This window comes from Epithele typhae (genome assembly GCF_022376455.1).
Source record: "Epithele typhae strain CBS 203.58 chromosome Unknown BXZ73scaffold_2, whole genome shotgun sequence".
Classification (NCBI taxonomy): domain Eukaryota; kingdom Fungi; phylum Basidiomycota; class Agaricomycetes; order Polyporales; family Epitheliaceae; genus Epithele; species Epithele typhae.
Genome location: NW_025954193.1, coordinates 642,312 through 663,357, shown reverse-complemented (window position 1 = coordinate 663,357; position 21,046 = coordinate 642,312). Strand labels below are relative to the sequence as shown.

General features: G+C 55.3%; 6 protein-coding genes across 6 annotated transcripts; 3 read left to right on the top strand and 3 right to left on the bottom strand.

Moving 5' to 3' along the window:
* Window positions 1-631: 631 nt before the first annotated feature.
* BXZ73DRAFT_96129 (Rho GTPase activation protein) lies at window positions 632-3,338 on the top strand (the record flags this gene model as incomplete). The annotated part of the gene is made up of 8 exons (XM_048026992.1): window positions 632-785; window positions 855-988; window positions 1,040-1,720; window positions 1,777-1,929; window positions 1,983-2,138; window positions 2,190-2,294; window positions 2,352-3,185; window positions 3,243-3,338. The coding sequence occupies 8 exons, from the start codon at window positions 632-634 to the stop codon at window positions 3,336-3,338; spliced, it is 2,313 nt and encodes a 770-aa protein (XP_047883128.1).
* A 5,551-nt stretch (window positions 3,339-8,889) lies between these two features.
* Window positions 8,890-9,924, bottom strand: BXZ73DRAFT_96127 (TPR-like protein; the record flags this gene model as incomplete). Its single annotated transcript, XM_048026991.1, has 8 exons — window positions 8,890-8,930; window positions 8,982-9,065; window positions 9,125-9,251; window positions 9,303-9,395; window positions 9,460-9,550; window positions 9,613-9,641; window positions 9,705-9,724; window positions 9,795-9,924. 8 exons carry the CDS (start codon window positions 9,922-9,924, stop codon window positions 8,890-8,892), a joined length of 615 nt encoding a protein of 204 aa, XP_047883127.1.
* Window positions 9,925-10,206: 282 nt separating this feature from the next.
* On the top strand, window positions 10,207-10,609 carry BXZ73DRAFT_96126 (uncharacterized protein; the record flags this gene model as incomplete). Its single annotated transcript, XM_048026990.1, has 2 exons — window positions 10,207-10,300; window positions 10,461-10,609. The coding sequence occupies 2 exons, from the start codon at window positions 10,207-10,209 to the stop codon at window positions 10,607-10,609; spliced, it is 243 nt and encodes an 80-aa protein (XP_047883126.1).
* Window positions 10,610-11,717: 1,108 nt separating this feature from the next.
* Window positions 11,718-13,385, bottom strand: BXZ73DRAFT_73332 (uncharacterized protein; the record flags this gene model as incomplete). The annotated part of the gene is made up of 3 exons (XM_048021882.1): window positions 11,718-12,621; window positions 12,675-13,012; window positions 13,128-13,385. The coding sequence occupies 3 exons, from the start codon at window positions 13,383-13,385 to the stop codon at window positions 11,718-11,720; spliced, it is 1,500 nt and encodes a 499-aa protein (XP_047883125.1).
* Window positions 13,386-15,100: 1,715 nt separating this feature from the next.
* Window positions 15,101-16,622, bottom strand: BXZ73DRAFT_86684 (26S proteasome subunit P45; the record flags this gene model as incomplete). The annotated part of the gene is made up of 5 exons (XM_048024283.1): window positions 15,101-15,148; window positions 15,203-15,380; window positions 15,430-15,645; window positions 15,696-15,982; window positions 16,032-16,622. The coding sequence occupies 5 exons, from the start codon at window positions 16,620-16,622 to the stop codon at window positions 15,101-15,103; spliced, it is 1,320 nt and encodes a 439-aa protein (XP_047883124.1).
* A 648-nt stretch (window positions 16,623-17,270) lies between these two features.
* BXZ73DRAFT_96123 (uncharacterized protein) lies at window positions 17,271-18,246 on the top strand (the record flags this gene model as incomplete). Its single annotated transcript, XM_048026989.1, has 9 exons — window positions 17,271-17,299; window positions 17,349-17,394; window positions 17,448-17,527; window positions 17,583-17,646; window positions 17,697-17,783; window positions 17,834-17,850; window positions 17,901-18,037; window positions 18,086-18,155; window positions 18,204-18,246. The coding sequence occupies 9 exons, from the start codon at window positions 17,271-17,273 to the stop codon at window positions 18,244-18,246; spliced, it is 573 nt and encodes a 190-aa protein (XP_047883123.1).
* Window positions 18,247-21,046: the final 2,800 nt, after the last annotated feature.

Genomic DNA, 21,046 nt, shown 5'->3' with positions numbered 1-21,046 from the left:
GCGATGTACACATATCATGGAGCGCATCAAGCATCATTTCCCGCCACTCGATGAACGGGAAATATCACGGGGATGACCATCCAGAGTTGACCCAGCAGCACAGACTCGGGCTCCGGAGAATGCGATCTCGCGACTCGAGCGAGGGTGGGCCCCGGTGAATGCAATCTCGGCTCGAGCGACCGCGCGGCGGTCGGTAGACGCGACGCTGGCGGGGCCCGGCGTTGCTATTGCCAGTCGCAACCGACGGCATGTCGACGTATGCTGGCGCGCAGCGGGGTGCAGTGGTTGGACTGCGGCGCGAACGGCTGGGAGCGTGCGCGGGCCGTGGTCGTGCGGACCGGATGGTCGTTGACGGGTTTGGAGGAGACTGGCGCTGGTGGTCGATGCACAGGCGCCCGCAGGCGGTGGGAGGTTGGCAGCGGATGAGTTGAGTGTGCGCCAACCAACTCTGCTCCCCCCGCCACGGCTCCGGAGCTCCTCGTCCTCGTCTTCGTCCACGACCTCTTTTATCGCGTCGCTCTGAGCGGGTCACAGGCGATACCTGCCCTTTCTTATCTATCTTTCCTCCTGTGACGACGTTCTCTTCTCTCCACCACACCCTCAATCTCCCGCCGCGCTCTCTCCCACCAAGATGTCATACGGCGACTACTCCTCCTCCCCCAGCTCCCCTGGCGGCATGTCCACCCGTCGTCTCACAAATCGGAACACGAACCGCTATTCTGTCACCGCGCTCTTCTCCATGGCCGCGGAGCAAGATGTAGAGGTCGAGGATGAGCTTGGACGCGGTATGTCGCTGCTGCATTCGCGCCGCGCTCTATTTTTAATGCGTGTATGGGTTTTCCTTCGCCCATTAGCTCAAAAACGACTCCGCGAGCTCAAGTCTCGTATATCGGCCCAGTCCAAGCGCAACTTTGTTCTTGAGCGAGATGTCCGTTTCCTCGATTCTCGTATTGGACTGCTCATTCAGAACCGAATGGCTCTCGATGAGGTGGGCACGTCATTCCCTATTTTGTTACCAATGGAATTCATGTCTTTGTAGCAAAATGAGGTCGAGAGGCATCTCGAGGAAGTCGACGCGACAGAAGGCAACCATCCAGACGACCGCAAGCTCCAGCAATACTCCAACCTCTTCTTCCTCCTCCAGTCCGAACCCCGCCACATTGCGAGTCTATGTCGTCTCGTCTCTTTGACTGAGATCGACACCCTCCTGCAAACCGTCATGTTCACGCTCTACGGAAACCAATACGAGTCACGCGAAGAGCACTTGTTGTTGACAATGTTTCAGTCCGTGCTCTCATCACAGTTCGAGACTGCCACCGAGTTCGGCTCTCTCCTCCGCGCGAACACTCCCGTCTCCCGCATGATGACCACCTATACTCGCCGAGGACCCGGTCAGAGCTACTTGAAGAGCGTACTCGCGGAACGCATCAACAGCCTCATCGAGCACAAGGACCTCAACCTGGAGATCAACCCTGTCAAGGTGTACGAGCAGATGATTCAGCAGATCGAGGAGGAGACTGGTACCCTTCCACCCAACCTTCCCCGCGGTGTAGCCCCAGAAATCGCCCAGGCGAACGCGGATGTACTAGCCATCATCGCGCCTCGGTTGACGATGCTCATGGAGATTGCAAACAGCTTCCTTCTCACTATCATGGACAGTCTGGAGAGCGTGCCGTACGGTATCCGGTGGATTTGCAAACAGATCAGGAGTCTTACTAGGGTTAGTCAAGCGCTCCGTAATCCCTGGATCTCACTGACGCCGCGTTCGGCTACCAGAGAAAGTACCCAGACGCGACAGACTATGCTATCTGCTCGCTCATTGGCGGATTTTTCTTCCTTCGTTTCATCAACCCCGCCATCGTGACACCACAAGCATACATGCTTGTGGAGGGCGTCCCTGCGAAACACCCTAGACGAACATTGACGTTGGTGCGTAGATTTCTTGCCAAGGTTCGGTATATGAGCCTCAACTGTCCGTATAGATTGCCAAGATGTTGCAAAACCTTGCCAACAAGCCATCGTATGCGAAGGAAGCCTACATGATTACCCTCAACCCATTCGTAGAGAACAACAAGGCTCGCATTAACCAGTTCTTGAACAACCTATGCGAAGTCGGTGACTTCTACGACACTCTAGAGGTACGGTCTTGCAAATATTTGCGGCTTACTAGTGGCTCATAATATTTGCAGATGGACCAATACATGGCCCTGTCGAAGAAGGATCTTCTTATCCACATTACTCTCAACGAGTTGTACAACACCCATTCTCTTATTCTTCAACATATCGAAGTCTTAGTGCGTATATGCACCACTCTTGTTTGTGCATGTGCACACAAGCTAACAATCCACCAGTCACCAAACGACAAGCAACATTTGCGCATCCTCACCGACGAACTTGGTCCAGCGCCCCCTCAAGTCCCCCGGAAGGAGAACCGTACCATCGAGCTCCCTTTGTACAGTCGATGGGAGACGCCTGTGCAGGACATCCTCATGGATTCTGTATCGCCCAGCGATATGCTCTATATGGAAGCGAAGTCGATCTTCGTCGCGCTCATCCGTTCAATTCCCGGACTTGCCGAGAAGCGCCCCTACAACCTCGCAGCGATTGCGGAACGTGCGGCAACCACTAAAGACGCAACATTAGTCCGGAAGGGCATCAAGGTCAAGGAGATGCTCCGCGAGCTCGAAGAGCAGAAGATCGTCGAGCGCGCGGACGGCTACAAGCTCATGCAGGACGAAGTCTCCGCCGAGCTTGTCCACCTTGGGAACCTGCGCGAGAAAGTCCTGCTGGAGACCAAGAGCCTTGAGGCAGTGTACAAGACGATTTGCGACCATAACAACTACCTCCGCGGCCAGCTCGAACAGTACAAGGCTTACCTTCAGAACGTTCGTCTGACGGCGTCCAAGGAGAAGGGCCAGAGCACTGGCGTCGGCGTCGTCACTGTGGGCGGCAAGGAGAAGAAGCCTGCGAAGCCCGTCGTGCACGGGCCGTACCGCTTCACACACGCGCAGCTCGAGAAGGAGGGTATCATCGTGGAGAGCAATGTGCCCGACAACCGGCGACCGAACATCTACTTCAACTTCACGTCGCCTACGCCGGGGACATTCATCATCGCGCTGCACTACAAGGGCAGAGAGAAGGCGATCTTGGAGATGGACCTCAATATCGACGATCTCCTGGAGAAGGTCAGTAGTATTCCCAAACAACCCCGAGCGTCATTAACATAAAGCTCTGCTCTGTAGCAAAAAGACAACAAGCACTTGCTCGACCTCGAGTATGTCCAGCTCAACGTGCCCAAGGTGCTTGGTCTCCTCAACAAGATCTTCACCAAGCGATGAACGTGTCCCTCTCCTTCGTCCTGGCGCACTCGCTTTGTTTGGTTATTGGTTTCTTCTCGTCTGACGTCCTCCCACGAACATCTCACACGCTCCTTCCGTCCAGTTCCGGCGCTGCCCACACCTACACGATCCTTACGTCTGGTCTTTATTCTCGTCTTGTTTCTGTATCCTGTCCTGTTTCCCTCTCCCCAGTCACATTGTCACGACGCCGTCCCGCCCGTCCCCCCGCGCGCTCTGCCGCATATACCTCTTGTTCTTGACTCTATGCGTTGGTCCCGCTCAGCCCGGGTTGTACGACAGTCCACGTCCCTGTCCCCCTCGTCTCTCTCACACTCCGTTCGTAACCGTCTATCTGTCCGGCCCGAAGTGCCCTTTTGTTCCACGCACGAACAGAAGACTACTATTATTCCTGCAGGTCCCCGCCCTTCGTCTTGTCTATCTACCTACACTTGCGTCCCACCTCGCCCCGCCCACCCCGCGCCCCGTCCATCCTCACAGGATATGTATCAGTGGTATATCATGTATGCACGCCCGCCTGGACTAATTGTTGTTTGCCTCCCGCGAATCCGTGCCCGACGGCGAAGAGCTCATCGCCCAACGGTTCAGAAGCACAGCAAAGTGAGCGTGGTGAGGCCCTCGGCGACGACGGCTCGGAAGCGCCGAGCGCAGTGCCGGTGCTTGGGCAGCGCGAGCTCGAAGCGGAGCGTCTTGATCAGGCGCGTGTACGCGTGCGGCTTGCGCGAGAGCACAGTGTGGAAGGCGTGCAGGCCGAGCCTGGGGTAGCGCGTGGTCAGTGCAGGAACGGCTGGAGGCTCAGCTCGCGAGGGGTACGGACCAGGTGACGTCCCCGGCACGGAGGTCGACGCGGCCGCCGTGGGTCTTCGCGAGCGTGTGCGTGCCCTTGCTCGCTGCGGAGATGTACGCGAAGCGCACGCACTGGCGGATTGTCTCTAGCACGGGCCGGACGTGGGTCAGTCGATATGTGGAGTGCGGCGGGCTCGGACTGACTGAGGACGAACGCGTGGTGCTTGGCGACGTTGATGCCCCACTGGCGTAGGTAATGGTGCATCTTCATGGCGAGCACGGCGAAGTTCTGGTAGAGATTCACGTGGACCGTGGATCGGGAGTTAAGAGTAGAGTCGGTGTAGATGATGTGGCTTTTAGACTTGGCAAGCCTGGCAGTGCGACATGAGCCGCCAGGAGCTACGACGAAGACTGAAAAACGACGCACTGCATCATCTTATACGTGAATGTGGCTCCTGGACGTCGACCGAAGTCGATGGTCAGTGAATCTTGCAGATCTGAAGTTATGTGAGCCACTCAGTGAATTCGATCTGGCGTGGGGTAACTCACATGTCGGGTGGTAACGCGAGTAGTCTGCCGTAATGGAGAGGTCGGTCATGTTGATTGAACACCCACACCACGGGAACACTGCGTTGTACTATCAGATGTGTGACTCAGTAAAAACGAAGCTCAAAGCTTACCTTTCGACCGTGGATCTACTAGGTTCACAAGAGCTGGGTGGTCGAAGTTCACGAGGCTCTTGTCTTTCGATATGAAGCATCCGTACTCTGGGTGACCTACGAGTTGTTGTCAGCACTATATTGACCACTTGCATTATGGTGCCGCACCCTCGGATACCATGTCGTAGAAACGGGTTGCTTTAGAGCAGCTGGTCGTCACCAACAACCAGTCGTCGATCAGTCTCATGAGCACCTGTACATGGTTCAGCAAAGAAACATATCTGGGTCGGTCCGGGGCTCACACAGTCAGGGTCCTCGGTGAACTTGAACTTTGTTCGCTCAAGGTCGCCATAGAAGAAGGAGCACAATATTGCAGACAGCACAGATCCTTGTGGTATGCCCACTACTTGGCGGAAGTAGTCATTCCCTATCTTTACGATGTTCTCGGTGATGTGCTCTTCCAACAGGGAGATAATCTCTTGCTTCTTCGAGAAAGGGTAAACCACCTGTTTCTTTTTCGTAAGATACCATAAACACACTGAACAGTCAGCTTACTTGATCCACAAATATAGTATTACGCAGGAGCTCGGCCAGTCTTGCTGCGTAGACGAGAAAATGAGGTTGGTCATCTTCGGGGACAGCCTTCTTGATGTACTTTCTTTGGATCTTCTCCCCGGCCTTAGTGATTGCGCCGTACCGCTGTACCATGTATACGTTCTGTTACGTGCGATAGGCGTCAACGACAGTTGCTAGTTGCACACAAAGTGACATACTTCTGACACAAGATCTCGCAAAATGGCTAGAAGCTTCGTTTGCTCGATCGTGTCGAAACAGGCCTGGACATCGACCTTCACGAAGTAGAGTCGAGGTCTGAGCCAGTCCTGATGAGTAGTCCTATGAGGGACAGCGCCATTTGAACTTACAGCTTAGCTTTAGGATTCCCCCCTGTCAATCTCGTCTTGAATGCTTTGAGCTTCGCATAAACCTCTCTATGTCCAAAAACTGATGCACCCAAGCGCTCCGGTTCTCGCTCCTGTGAAATGGGGCGTCAAACGGCGTGACAAGCGGCTCGCGAAAACTAACCTTCTCATATGTCAGAATTTGGAATGCAGATTGCAAGATTTGGTTGATAGACTGTCCGGTTTGATAGCCTCCCTTGGATTAGAGAAATATCAGCGTCTTGCTCGGAGCTGCTCGTGAAGCATTATATTTTACCTTGTCTACCCGCCTACGGAGGTTCACAATTGGACGCACACCCGTCTCCTTCGGCAGCAGTCGCACGAACGAGAAGCCTAGCTTCCGCTGACGCAGGATCTCTTGCGCCTCGTGCTATGATAGATCAGTGAGAGCGTACCGAGCCTTCACGTGACGACGGACCTGTTCGATCTTGCTGAAAGTGTCGGTGCTGAGTTTCTCTACGAGTGGTTGGCACAAGGTGTTCCAGTCATCATGTCGGAAGTAAAGTATTTTGTTCCTGTATGCGGAGGATCCTGTGACGTAGAAAGTGGTCTTTTGCCATTCCACAGTCAGTGTCAATATCCATTTATAAGGCACGGTGTTACCTTCAACAACGGCATAAGGAATCCGTCGATATACCAGAACACGAAGTCTTCCAGGAGCTCTCGCCTTTTCAGAGCATCGGTCATAGAGACGCGATGTTGTTCGAGTGCTCCGGGGGTGTGGGGCATCAGCCATTCACATTCGGATGTACGAAACTTCCGGAGAACATTGTGTACCGAGAGACTTTCATACCGACGTGCACCAATTATGTGCTTGATGCCTACGGGAAATCAGTAACTGACTATGCTGGCAGCAATGTGAAATTGTACACTGCATGATCACAGCGAAGTTGCTACGACAGCCCCAGAAGGCGGCGGGTATGACCGCTTTGGTCACCAGCATTGCGTATCGAATGACCTGACCAGAACACATGAGCGGGAGGCGAATTCATGTCCGACGTGCTTTGACGCGTACCTCTCCTGTGTTGCACGCGAAATCAGCGAACCGAGGCTTGTACTTAGCTTGGCGTTTCGCTGGTGATGCCGACATATGGGAAATGATAGGTCGTCCGGAAGAATCCAGAGAAATGCTGGTGTCGAAAGCGGAGCCTTGTGTCCGAGGTTGAATGGAAATTTCTGACATTAATTCCTGCGGATGTTCTCGCAATGATCAGTCAAACGAACATGGACGATGGCAGTGCGTACCAGTATGATGCTGCTTTCGAGCTGGGAGCCATCTTGTTGAGGAAGCTACCTCCGAAGATTGTCAGCCGAGAGTGATTGTGGACACTAGAATAATTGCAGGACATTACCTTCGATGGGCAGGTCAGGTCTAACAAGTACTTGTACTTGCATTTCCGATGTCGCCAAGTCATCCTCTCAAGAATGTCCAGCACATGCTTGAGACGTTTTGGCGTCTTGCACGGCCCTTTGAGCTTTGTGGTTCAAACAGGTAAGCATGAGGTGACAAGACCGTCCAAACGGCTTCTGACCTTCAGCTCCGCCTCTCGATCCTGCCAGTCTGGGTATCCCAGACCATAGTACTTGCGCGAAGCATACATCTCGAATGGATTTCCAAGTCCATACTGCCTGGGGAACACGTATTTCGCCAGATGTCGAGCGTGCCCCATCTGATTACGTGAGTCAAAATGCAGGGAGCCGGTGTCCTCGATGGACCAGGAAGGGTATATGCGATTGAGGATATCTATGAGACCACTGTCAGCGCTTTTTCGGCAGGGACGACTCCAGGCGTACGTTTTGGTGGCAGGCCGACCAGAATTTTCCGGGTGTGTGGCACAAACGCCGGACGGGCGTAGAACATCCTTGCACGGACCAAAGCAACATCTGCAGGAGATACCCTGCTCAAAACAAGTCAGAAGGGGCGTTGAGAGCATGGCGCTTCGTATCCGTACCTCTCTACGACACATGCCTGCTTTCTTGGTCTTCGCTGTGCACCCGAACCTGGGGCACGTTGAACCCGCTTCGGGGGTGGGCCAGCGGGATCACCAAGGTGGCGCCTTTTCGTCCCACGGGACCTCGTATGATCTTGAGCGTTTTGAGGATCTGTATTCGTCTGCGCAAATCCAAACGTGGGAGGTTTGGTGTGAAGAATGGGGTCTCCAGTTACTTGACACAGGCAGCCATTGGGCAATGGGAGAAAGACGGCTGTCTCCGTCAGAAGATGGAAGACAACATCTTCGCCCACTCTAGTAGCCAAGTCAGCACTTATAGAACCCCGATCAGCCCTGTGACTCACAGTTGCAATAGCTCTTCCCAATCGCGGCCTTCAAGTGCAGTGACGATGGTATTGACGAAGTAGTTTGTCAGAGGCACACGCGTGGTTCCGAGCCGCGTATCTTGTTGGTTGGCCTACATGCGCCTGGTCAGAAGAGCACAAAGTTGTTTTACCATCATACCGGTCGTACCTTTCGATAACCGGCTGTAATGATGTTGGAAGGACGTCCATTCTTCGCTTTGATAAATAGCTTCTCTCGCGCACGCTCTATCACCTAGAGGGGGTCAGTGACCAGGTGTCTGAAGCTTCAGTGAGCACTTACATCCTGCATGCGTGACATAGGAGGCGTGCGGGCGAACTGTTTGCCATGGTTGTCGACTGAACTAGCTACACAGGCAGTCTCAAGAAGCGCGTCAAGTTGGCCTGAGCTCAAACTCGATGCAGGGAAACCGGACACAGTGATACGATCGAGGTGTTCCTTGAGTGTGCGTACCACAGGAAAGTACGCCTGGAGGATTCTGAAAGTAATTGGTGCGCGAACGGGTTCCGGGTAGGGCATGGGGCAGCTCGATGGATATGGTCAGAGGTCAACCGGTCAAGGCGGGACGCGCGCCGTCCCAATGGCGCCTCTAACAAAACGCGACCACGTGCCAGTACGTCACGCGTCGAATACTCTACTCTTGCCGCCACGGCTTCAGAGGTGCAGTGTGCACGCTGTATGGAGATCGATAGAGGCACATGGGAACAAATTAGAACCGGAGTAGCACAGGGTTTTCATACAACAGGAGAGAGCGAATATGCGGTAGCAGTACAAGAGATCAAAGCGATGACAACGGTCCCTTGGAGCACAGGGTCTAGTTAGGGGTCAGATCCACCTTCTCCTTGTTCAAGAAGCCTGCGAAACATTTCAGTATATCGATGCGCAACATCCCAGAACACACTGCACCTTTCATCTTCTGGTTGTGCTTCGCCGTCGTAGCCTTCTCCGCCGCCTTGACGCTTTCCATCTCCTTAACAGCAGCTTCCTTCTCTGTGAAGCGCAAATGGTCCATCAGCATCGCAAAAAACTCGAACCGATATACAACCGACCATCGTCGTCGCCTTCCTCCTGGATTTTCTTGAGGACTTCCTCAGCCTTCTCGAAGTATCCCTGCTCCTTCAGTGCCTTCGCCTTGCGGAACATCGCCTTGATGTTCTTCTTGTTGTGAGACAACGCCTGAGACACACGTCAGGTGTCGCACAAGTCAGATCACCCAATGTCCCTCACCTTGTCCGCAGTCTCGATAGCTCGCTTCCACCTCCCGTTGTTGAGGTGAACCTGAGCCATATTCGAGTAGATCTTCTCCAGCAGCAGGTCCACCTGCGATCCCAACACATCGCCATTTCATACATATCATACACAGGGTGTAAAATGTATCACACACCTCAGTGAGCACCTTTTCGTCCTGTGAAGCCGCAGCATCCACAGGTGGCGGGGGCGGGACTGGGGCACCGAGCGCCTTCTGCGTCGCATTCCTAATACATCGCGCCACTGGTGAGGACACGCACAGAGAGAGGGGGCATTTTGTAGAACGTACTTGTCGAGACCCTTCAAGTAGAGCAGAGCCTGGAGATCGCGAGTGGCGCGTTAGTACCCCGGGTCTATAGTTAGCAATCTGTCCGAGTTCACCTCGTGGTACTTTAGAAGAGCTGCGAGGGGCACAAGTCGGTCAACGTTGAGGTTAAATCGGATAATATAGCAGTGTGTGATGCGACGTACTCCCCTGCCAGTTTTGCGCCTTGAATGCCTCATCTCCAGCCGCTTTCAGGTCCTTCGCCTTGTTGAATTTTGAGGTGATGCTTTCAGAGTCGGGGCTGACAGCGGGAACAGAGGATGGTCCAGCGTCCATTATTTCTCTTGTGCGGGAGAGTGTACGAGTGGCGAGGGGGACAAAGGTGGAAGGGCAGTGGCGACCAGTGGGCCTGCATGATACCCTGCATGCTTGGGCCTCTAATCGAGATCTGGACCCCTGGCGCTTATCTGTGTGGGCGTTATTAGGCATTAGTGTGCGATAACAATATTTTCTAACAGCCACTTACGCCCTGTACTTATCGTGCGAAACACGCCGCAAGCCTCGGCGAGTCTCGCGAGCAGCGCTCCCGCCAAACGCCAACAACACTCCCCCAGTGCGATGACTATCTTCACCACCGTCGCCGGCTTCTCGCTCTTCGGGCTCGCGGCGCGCGTCGGCCAGCTCGGCATCCAGCGGCGCGGCCTTTTCGAAAGTACGTCCCCCACGCCCGACACCCCACCCCCCAACTAGCCCACTTGCTGACCGGTCCTCCCGTTCCTCTCCTCGCACTCGCGGATCGCCGGGTACCTCCAAACTACCCAACTACCCGACGTACCCTTTCGTTTCGAAACACGCGTGGATGCTCTAACCAGACCCTGCGGGCCACGCTATCGCTGTCGGCGTTTTCGGCGCCGCCGGCTACGCCCTCCACGGCATGAACGAGCGGAACGAGGCCCTGCTCGTGAAGAAGCGTGCAGAGATCGCGGCGCGGAGGGCAGCGGCTGCCGAGGAGGCGTCGTAGTGCGGGTGTATGAGCACTGGTGAGTCCCTCCCACCGCTTCGTGCGCGCCCTCGGGCTAGACAGTGCTCATGCGTTCTCGCCGCGCAGCTCCGTGGCGACGCACCTCAGATGCTGTTATGTCGTTGTACTCGGCCTCTCGTTTAGATGCGCCGTGGCTTGCTCTTGCGTCCTATGAAGCGTTCTCGGACGTCCTCTCTTGCGCGTTGCGTCCGAATGTCACACCTGGCGACGTTCAGTGCGGCCTGCTAATTCACGCCGTTGAAGACGCGTTGCAACGGTGGAAAGCATTTGAAGCAGGGTACATGTACAGCAAACAGGAGCGAGCGAGCGAAAACAGCGAGATACCACACAAAGGTTCCCATAGAGGGCGTGGACAGCAGAAAGGGCAGCGAAGAGGATGAATACGTATATACAAGAACGAAGGGCTTGAGCGTCATAAAGCCTCTGGGCGATGAAAACGCATGCACGTGGAGCGACTATGGGCGACGGCAGTCTTCAGGAATAGATAGCTAGTACGCAGTACGAGGGGATGGGGGTGCGGAGTGGGCACAAACACGTTGAACAAAACGACTTTGAACACGAAATGTGGCATTAGCACATGGGAAGTGTTCTGAACGAAGCAAAGCAGCAGGGCAGACGAGCAGAGCGTACACAAGGCAAAAGGGCATACTGTACATATGGCACAACCAGCGACGCTGGTATATACACCGCGCGGTACACGGACCCTCTGCAGCTGGGAGTTCGACCTGGCGAGACATGCGTGGATGGGGCTAGAGAGGGAGTGAGATAGGGATGTGATAAGAATTCCGAGGGGGTAGAATGAGTGTGGGTGTTCTTGGGCGAAGGAGCGTGAGTGTGGGCGATATCTTGGGGAGTCGAGGGAGTGTGAGATGAGCGATATCAGGAGACAGAGATGGGATTCAATGAGTGGACGTGGGGCAGATTTGGCGGGCCAGCACGGGAGAGAGATGATGGAGAATAGGGAGTGGGAGTGATATCAATGAGAGATGGTTGTACACGTCTTGAGGGATACTTTCGCAGAGGTGGGCGGAGTCGATCGAAGCGAAGCAGGAGATAATCAGCCTCGACTACAGACGGGACCGAGCAGTTAACGAAGTTGAAAAGCGCTCCCAAGGCCCTGTCCGGCGGCGAAGGCAACGTTCTCCTCTTCAGGCGTCGGGAGACTGCCGAAAGAGATTTTCCTGCCGACGGTCTTATGGCCCATTGGGACGCCTCTCACACGACGGAGGGTTCTGGGAGACGATGTTGCCGGAGTCTGGCATGGGGGCGTATTGTTGGAAGCAGAAAGCGTATGAGTAGATGGAACCTTGCGGGGACGGGACCTGATTGGGGATGGAGGCTGCGAAGTGTGCGAGGTGGGGGCGGTTACACAGGGAAGCTCAGGGCCTAGAATGCTGGGGTTCTGCCGGACGTTGAGCTTGGTACGGGGGGCCTGGCGAGTAAGGTCCTTAGCGGGCGCGTGAACGGAGCCTTTGGAGATGTGCTTCGTGGTCCGACGGAGTTGCTTCGTCTTCACAGGCGAAGTGAGTGGTGATAGAAGCGGGGGAGTGGGAGAGGAGGGCTTGACTTTGGGCTTTTTCGCCTTCTTGCTCCGTACTTTCTCTTCTTCGTCCGATGTAGTGACGTCGGAGCGATTGGAGCAATCGACGCTCATAAGGTCCGAGTTCCGCCGTGAAAGCGAACCAAAGGACGGCGCGCACTTCAGCGGGGACCCTGGTGGGTACAGCGCTGAGCCTGCGAACGACTCTGTGCGGCGAAGGCGTTGAACCCGCGGGTCCATCCCGGGCTGGTCGGAGGTGTTCGAAATCGAAGACAGAGATCTTCGCAGCCGTGGAAGGTGGGACTCAGAGCCACAGGAGCTTTGGGAGTTCAGGGTCGTAGAGCTCGCGGTGGATGAGAGGGCGATGGTACGATGGTGGGGTGACGTGCGAAGGAAGGGGTGGGCGGGGTTTAGAATCATACGTTCAGTATGCTGCAGGCGGTAGGTGAGGCTATGTTACGTTATGCGTTAGCCGAGGTCTCATAAACAGCCGCTCAAACCTACCGAGATATCGCGTCGCCTGCAGTATCAAGCTTGGGGGATTGCATGAAATCCATACTGGACTGTCTATAGAGGGGTCTTTTGGTCCCCTTGTCGTTCGTGTTGGGGTGGCCTTCAGGATCGGTGGATTCCTCCTCGGCAATGGTATCGCTAGCGGTATCGTCCTTCGCGCGGAGACGGGCCAACTCGACGATCTTGGCCCGAGTAGCTCGAAGGGAATGGGGCCATTCAACCGGGCCCTTTCGTGCGCTGACTCCCCTCGCGATCTTATCGAGCAGATTGGAGGGAGGTACGGGGCCGTTGAAGGGGGTCAACAGATGGGCAGGTAACGCATCTAGTGTCTGGTCACGCGTACCGATCAGAAAACACGTCACGGACAGTGGAGGAGTGGTTGGAACGCGAACAAAAAGGGGCCAGAGTGGTTGGGGGAAAAAAGAACGCGTCGATGGTACATACCCTAGACAACAGACGCGTCTGCTCTGGTTTCCACTCCCACTCGAGGTCATCTGCTCCGTCGTAGATTGAACTGTTCCAGCTGTCGGAACTCTTCCGATTTGACGCGGGTGAGAATAAGGAAGGAAGGGGTGCGTCGCGAGGCGGAGGAGTGTGAGGACCGGAGCCAGTGGAGAGCATGGATGACCGTCGGCGTGGGAGGGCGGGGTGAGGCATGACGAGAGAGATAGCAGGGACAGCAGCAGAACACTGCTCGTGCATATTGGCCTAGGTTGAAGGAGAGGCGGTGTGGTTAATATAGCGAGGCGGGGTAGGGTACGGAGGACAATGGGAGGAGACAAAGGGAGGGCAGGCGCTGGGAGACGGTCCTGTGATGACCGCCCCTCGCGAGAACCCCGGCCACGTTCCGAGTTGAGGGCAGGCTCTTTCGTGATGGCGTCTCAGCCAATCCCCGCCCTCCGACGTAGATAGCCGCCCAGAGATCGTTCCGTCAATTTGCGCCCGCGCCCCGCCTCGACGGCCGACGCGTCCATGGCGTCGGCTGCCCGCCTCCCCGCCGATCGCCCCGCTTACCCGTCAACCACCTGACAATGCTGCCCTCGCCAGTCGCCCCGACGCGGCGCGCCTCTTCCTCTCACGCCACGTCCCGTGTGCGTCCCCCGTCACAGGCTCCGCGCCCAGCGTGCTGATAGACCCGCCCGGGGTCGCTAGCCAGACTCGTGTTGATCGCGGTGGGCCTCATCAAGACACAGTGGGTGACTTCACTTGAAGAGTTGTGGGTGTCGTGGGGAGATGCGATGTGACCAGAGAAGGGGCGCGTCGAGGTGGAGAAAGACGCGCTCACCGTACTTTTTCCTTGCATGCGGATCCGGCACACGGGCATCGACGTCCACCGGATCCCCTCGCCGACGTGTGTCCAGGCTCGAGGGCCGTAGTGATAACGGTGACGGGACTATCTCTGTTGATGGTCACTGTACAGATCAGCGGACAGATACTGGATCCAGCCTTGCGCACGACATCACGACATCGGTGTACGCGCCTTAGTGCATCGAGATTGGTGAAGGAAAGCGGATTGCACGCGTCGCGGTTGCCCGCATCGATGCGCGTCCTCCATGCCGCGAATATGAGCCACTGGGCCGATGAAGGCGGGGACGCGTCGCGTCGGTGTTAGCGCCAACGTTGTCGCGGTGAGCGCGTCGGCGGGGTGTCGAACATGGGGATGGGATGACGCCTTGGGGCACCGGGGGAGGGGGTGGCGAGAGGCAGAGTCCAGACGAGAGAGATGCTAGGAAGGTGTAGGTATATGTCAGGCCCCAAACCGAGTAACCCTTGGTTGTCGAGCACGCGGCGCCACCATCAGAGCCCGGGCGTGAACGCGATACCATAAACACCGCTCCGACCTCACATGGTCGCATCTGTACGTTGTCTCCTGCCCCGGCGCGTTCTGTGTGCATTGTCTCGCGACATCGCCCGTTGCTTGGGCGTCGTTCGGTCGCCTTGTCGTTGGCAGCGACCACGACCCTCATTACGGAACGTCTTGTTGTGTCTGTTTCCGTCCCAAAGAGACGCACGACGCACGAACGCGCTGCGTAACCGGCATTTCATTCCGATGCATGAGAACAGGGGATCTGACAGTGAGTCGATACCTAGAACGGTCACACGAGACCAGGCACACGTATCAAGCTTTGGATAGACTTGCCGTCCGAAAGAACGGAGTGTCAGGTGCAGTCAAGCATGCTTCAGTATACAACGTCTTCTGAGGAAATGTTTGCCGCCAGCTTCCATGATCGCTGAATTTCCCTATGCATGATGCTGAAGCCCCACTGTCATCAAGGACAGGCTGAGAACGTAAGAAGGCACATCATGACTTTCTGGACAACACAAGGCTGAGGTGACACCTTGGTGCTCAAGGTAACAAGCTTGAGATCCAGAACTAGAACAAAGATAGAATAACAGCGACAGCGGCAGTATACAGATCACAGATAGAGTCCTTCTGGAGTGCCCTCGTTCTTCCTGTACAGCACCTGCAGCATGGTCAGGTCAGTCATAAATCCAGTATTCGTTGCTGCAAAACTGACCTTCTCCCTTGCTGACGTGAAGTCCGCCTTCGTGACCCGCATCCGTCGTTCACGCAATGCAAGGAGACCAGCCTCGGTACACACCGCCTTGATATCGGCGCCCGACAGATCGTCCTTGGTAGTGACGAACTCCTCCAAGTCGACGTCCTCCGCCAGGTTCATGCGTGATGTGTGCAACCTGTCCAAGAATCAGCACAGGTCATGAAATTCAAACGAAGGTGACTCACTTGAAGATATGCCGCTTCGTCTTGATGTCTGGTAGAGGGAACTCGATCTTCCGGTCGATACGTCCTGGCCGAATCAGGGCGGGATCGAGAGATTCAATCCTGTTGGTGGCCATGATAACCTTGACGTCTCCCCGCGTGTCGAAACCATCCAGCTGGTTGAGGAGTTCAAGCATGGTACGTTGGATTTCACGCTCGCCACCCGATGTTGAGTCGTATCTAGACGCAAGTAAGTCAAGACTCGCAAGACAGAGAAGACCAATACTTGCCGCTTTGTACCGATAGCATCAATCTCGTCGATGAACACAATACTCGGCGCGTGCTCCTCCGCAACACGGAACAATTCGCGCACAAGTTTGGGACCGTCACCGAGGTACTTCTGAATGAGTTCGGAGCCGACGACGCGAAGGAAAGTCGCGGACGTCTGGTTGGCAACCGCCTTCGCGAGAAGCGTCTTGCCAGTTCCAGGGACACCGTACAAGATGACGCCTTTCGGTGGCTTGATACCCATCTCCTCGTAGAGCTCGGGGTGCGTCAAGGGCAGTTCCACGGATTCCTGCCAGCTTGTTAACTAGGACCAAGAGTGTACACGGGGGAATATGCACCTTGATCTCCTGAATCTGCTGCTCCAGACCACCAATGTCCGCGTAACTCTCTGTCGGCGCCTTGTCCAACTTCATGACGCTGACCATAGGATCGGCGTCGTCTTGAAGAACACCAATGATCGCTTGGTTCTTGTGGTGAAGAAGAACCTGGCACCCGGGCTCAAGGAGGTCCTTGTCGACGAAACTCATGATGAAAACGTAGAACTCAGGACCAGAGGCGGTGGAGATAATGGCGTGGTCGTCGTCTATGATCTCCTCGAGCGTGCCAACGGCCATGGGACTTCCGCGAAGGTCGTCGACCTTGGTGCGGTCCTCCTCGTTCTTCTCCTCGCGCGTGATCTCGGGCTTAAGCCGCTCCTGGTTCTGGATGAACTCCTCCTCCATGAGCATGTAGTCCTGGATGCGCTCCATCTTGAGCAGCTTCAACCGACAGCGGGTTGTAGGGGACACGGCGGGTAGTTTCGACGCGGAGTCGGGGCCCTTCTTCTTCTTGCGCTTTCCAACGCTCGTCGGGAGAGGTGGCTCCCATTTCTTTTTTTGATCCTTCTTGTCTTTCTGGTCTCCCTGGCCGCGGCCACCCTGGCCAGGCATTCCACCAGACGAGGTGTTGCCCTGAAACAGAGGGGTGAGGGACTGCTGAGATCACAGGCATGAGCGACGTGGCGCACCATGGTGTCTGAGAAAAAGTGGCGGCGGATGAGAGGGAGGGGTTGGTGAGCGTCGAAGGAAAGGACTTGCGTCAGTGCCGCGCACTTCCTCACATCGCGCGCGACGCGTCAGCTTAGGGTCGGATCGATCACGTGCACTGACGCTCGAATTAGGCGCGTGAGCGCCCACGCGCGGAAGCCAGCAAGCGAGCCTAGACCTACTAGTGACTTCATCCTTCCCCCATATACCGGTCCCTCGCCCGCCTACGCATAAATGCAGCGGTTAGACCAAGAGCACCACGAGGTGACTACTCCCCTCACTTCTACTTCTCAGTTCATCGAGGCCGGTAAGACTTGGCGTGCTTTCAAGCATGATTGGTGCTGAAATGTGCGCTTTCTAGACGATGATATCGACGAGGAGGACATCCCGGGATTCACCCACCCAGGTCTCGCACCAAGTCCTATATCACCACAGCCGGACAAGGGAAAGTCAAGGGCACCAGAACAACTGGCGCAACCAAGCGGGTCGTCGTCTGTCTCGGGGACCATTGGCACGCCAGTAAATGGCAGGTCGGCGCAGGGGGATCGTAGCATGGTCGGTGGAGTTCGAGTAGAGACACGGTGCGTGTCTTCTCTGCCTTACGCGCAACAGCTGTTGATCATTGAGCAGCCATACGGGAACAGACACCCTTGATGAGCCCGTCCTAACGACTATTGTGCGTCCCATCCATACTCCCGACCATGTATGTGGCGTTTGAGACTTCTTTAGGGACGAGACGCGTTCTCCATCTATGTCAAGCTCATTCAAGTGTTGTACCCACCCAAAGGGGGCAACCGAGATCTGCTCAAGTACGCTTTGCCGTCACCCCCACTTCATGCAATGTCTTAAAAACCAGCATCTCAGGGAATGGGATCTCTGGGGACCCCTCGTGTTATGTCTCATGCTAGGTATCATCCTTAGTATCAATGTAAGTACCACCCTCTCTAAACGAGTGATATAAAGCTTACGTTATTCTAGGCCCCCGCTACGCAGTCGTTGGGTGTTTTCACCAGCGTGGTTGTCATTATTGCGGTCGGTTCGTTGGTGGTAACCGTTCAGGCGAAGGTGAGAAAATTCAAAATCATCTGGTCCACGCTCTGAATCGCGTTCTGCAGCTTCTTGGGGGCAGAGTGTGCGTCCGCGGCACTACACGAACCTTCCTTGCACTAACAGAGACTTCAGGTCGTTTTTCCAAGGGCTCTGCGTGTTGGGCTACTGCGTTGCTCCACTAGATATCGCTGCATTAGTGTCAACATTCGTGCGTCTTATCTACGTTCGCATCCCTGTCGCCTTGGCGGCTTGGGCGTGGTGTGTCTGGGGTGCGTAATTCGCTCGATAGTCGTTCCTGTGCTCATGTCTTGCCACAGCGTCTGTCAACTTCCTCGATGGGACAAAAATCGAGCCCCAGAGGATATTGCTCGCGGTCTACCCCCTTCTGTGAGTAGTACTTGAACCCTCGTCAATCGTTTGCTGATCAGTGATCAGTCTCTTCTACTTTATTCTTGCGTGGATGATCATTATTCAGTAGCATATGTATGCTTCTCGTCTTTAACCATGATTTCGACGTCCCGTCCAGCCGAAGCCGATCGTCGGCAAGCACAGCTCATAAGTGGCCTGCTCAAGATTCCTTGGCAGTTCTAGCTACGGCAAGGGAGGGATATGATCGCAGGGAGGCCAGTCATCTCCATATTCAACACAGCTAGTGCATCAGCACCAGCAACACGCGCTCTATCAACGTCATTTGCTTCGAAAGGCTAGGAAGCTGTGAACATAACCGACGAGCTTTGTTGCTGGAAGCAGTCCCGAGGTTATGTCGCCGCAGCTAGTATGTTTTATGTGGGCGCCACTGTTCTCACTGAATAGCATTTCCAAACATTCGCACCTGGCGCGTGCAGCTCCCAATAGGTATTTGTACTCGACAAGGTCAAACGGGCTCCTATATTCACGTCGTCTCCATGTTAGCCACCAGTCTTCTCCCACTCGCAATAGCCACAGTGGCCTCGTCGACCCATGCGGCCAACCCCCACTGGACTGGCCTCTCATCACTCGCGCTGAACCGGACACATTCACCTCCTTTAGGATCTCCCTTGCGCAGCAGAATCTCCACAATCTGGACACATATCTTCTATCGCAAACCCCGAGTCCACCAATCGAGGCTCCTACTGGCTCGTGCTCGCATCGCAGAGATGTCTAAACCCTCCGAAAATGAACCACTCGCCGTCAAAGCCTGGTTAAACCGTCGAATAGGACGCCGAAATTCACGACATCCGGTCCTCGCGCGACGGAAGGTCTTGGATCGTCGATGTTGCCGTGGCACACGCAGAGAGCCTCCTGAAAGTTCAATACAATGTTTGCAACGGCGCTTTGAGGGGCAGCCAGACAATTTGCACTTTGGTCCCGGAACACGCATCCCATCATATCGACTCCATTCTGGCCAACGAAAACTTTACCGCTTCCGACGAGGTACTCAAGCCGGCCCGCATACCCATGGGTGACTTAGTCTCCTATATCTATTGTGAGGCTTTCGTGCGTCTCATGCGAATCGATAGCAGAGTTCTGCATGAGCGTCTATCAACAGTCCGACCTGTACTTCGTTCGCCCCCGACCAACTGAGTCGGCGGTATGTATAAGCTACAGTATTACGAGCACCCATACTCACTGGGTTTTTAGGCCACAGCCAAGGCAGACCTTGCTGAATTTACTGGGTTTACTCGTCCACAAACGGGCGGTACTGGATCCAAATAGTGGTTCGTTCAGGGCATCGATGCCAGAGCGCCTGTGAAGAACTAACATGCCTTCTCAATGCAGCCGCCGAGCTTCTGGGCACGGTATCGCGACCTCGACGGCCCGGAAGCGATAGGCACGTCAATACCCACGCCTTACTAGCTCTAAATAAGACAATAGACAGGTCTCACGGATTGCGGTGATCAGCCCGCTGCTAACGTGGTATTCATATCCTGCTCTACGCTTCCTGACGTACAGGATCCGCAGATTACGACGCTGCTTCTAATGCAATGCGCCGATATTAGGAAGGCATGAGCCGTTCACATTCCCAACTTCTCCTGCCTGTCAACAGATAAGCCCCATGGGAGTAACGGCAGTTGTTTCGTCCGGCGACAATGGAGTTGCGTTCAGCGATGACCAGCTTTACATTGTCTTTGGAGCTCTCTCCAGCGGTAATCCGGTGGGAGTTTCGTGGCTGGCTTCCCCGCGTCATGTCCGTGACGGCTGTTGCCACGACCTCAGTTGGCTTCGGGCATTCAGTACGCACCACATGCACAGCCTGTTTCGGGCATGAAAATTGACTCGATGTGCCCAGATTTCCGTCCGGCGGAGGGGCCTCCAGCAGCTTCACGATACCAACCCCCCGAGCACCGACCGTGGAACCTGAAGGATTTCGCCAAGCCCGCCAGAACCTTCCATCGGTCTGGACGCGCGTTCCCAGACGCCTCGACGTTCAGGTATCCATGACCGGTGGATTCCGTTATCGGTTCTGATGCCATTCGGTCCGGATTCTCTATGGTGGTTGACATCCTTTCGTGACAAGCTTAAGCGCGTACATCAACTTTACCCTCATCAGCGGCACTCATCTCCACGATCAACAGCGCCCGGCTAGCAATTGGGGAGGGTGGATAAGTCCGGCGGTGAGTTAAACAGCAGATGTACTTTGACGTCGAAGATACCGCGTTGACGTCGACGTTGTTCGCAGCTGTGCTCAAACGCATTTGTCCATGTGTTCAACGACGCTACCAAGAGAACCACCGCAGGACACGGTACAGAAGGATCCACTGCGGCCCCGAGATGGGGTGCGTGACAGGGCTTGGAACCCCGGACTTTGAGAATCTACTTGTGGGTTTCCTGGCCCTGCCGTAGTCACTCTTTTCCCTGATGAGCAGCCGGTCAAGATGCACTCCACCAAGGACAACATTCATATTCATACAGATGCTTGGACAGGTCTCCATTGGGGTCCACCGTCCCATGGTCTTGTTCGTTGTCTGGCGGGTCGTTGCGCGGGACAAGCGTCACAGGCGAAACGAATGGCGTCACTCAAAAATCGCCACCCCACAAGCGAGATGAATTCTTCGTCAATCACTTTCTGCCCCTGGTCACACTGGAAGTCTTCCGCATGGTGAGTTCACACCCCTCGGCTGCATAAGACGTATGAGCGCCTATGTGTTTAACCCATTCAATGTCATAGGATTCAAACACACGTCTAGCGCTGATAGGATTGCACGCCCCATGGACTATGGCCATCGAACGTTGGCGTGATTTGGTGCCGCGACGGGCCGCCTGGGTATCGCATGTAGAGCGGCCCTATCTCTATCTTT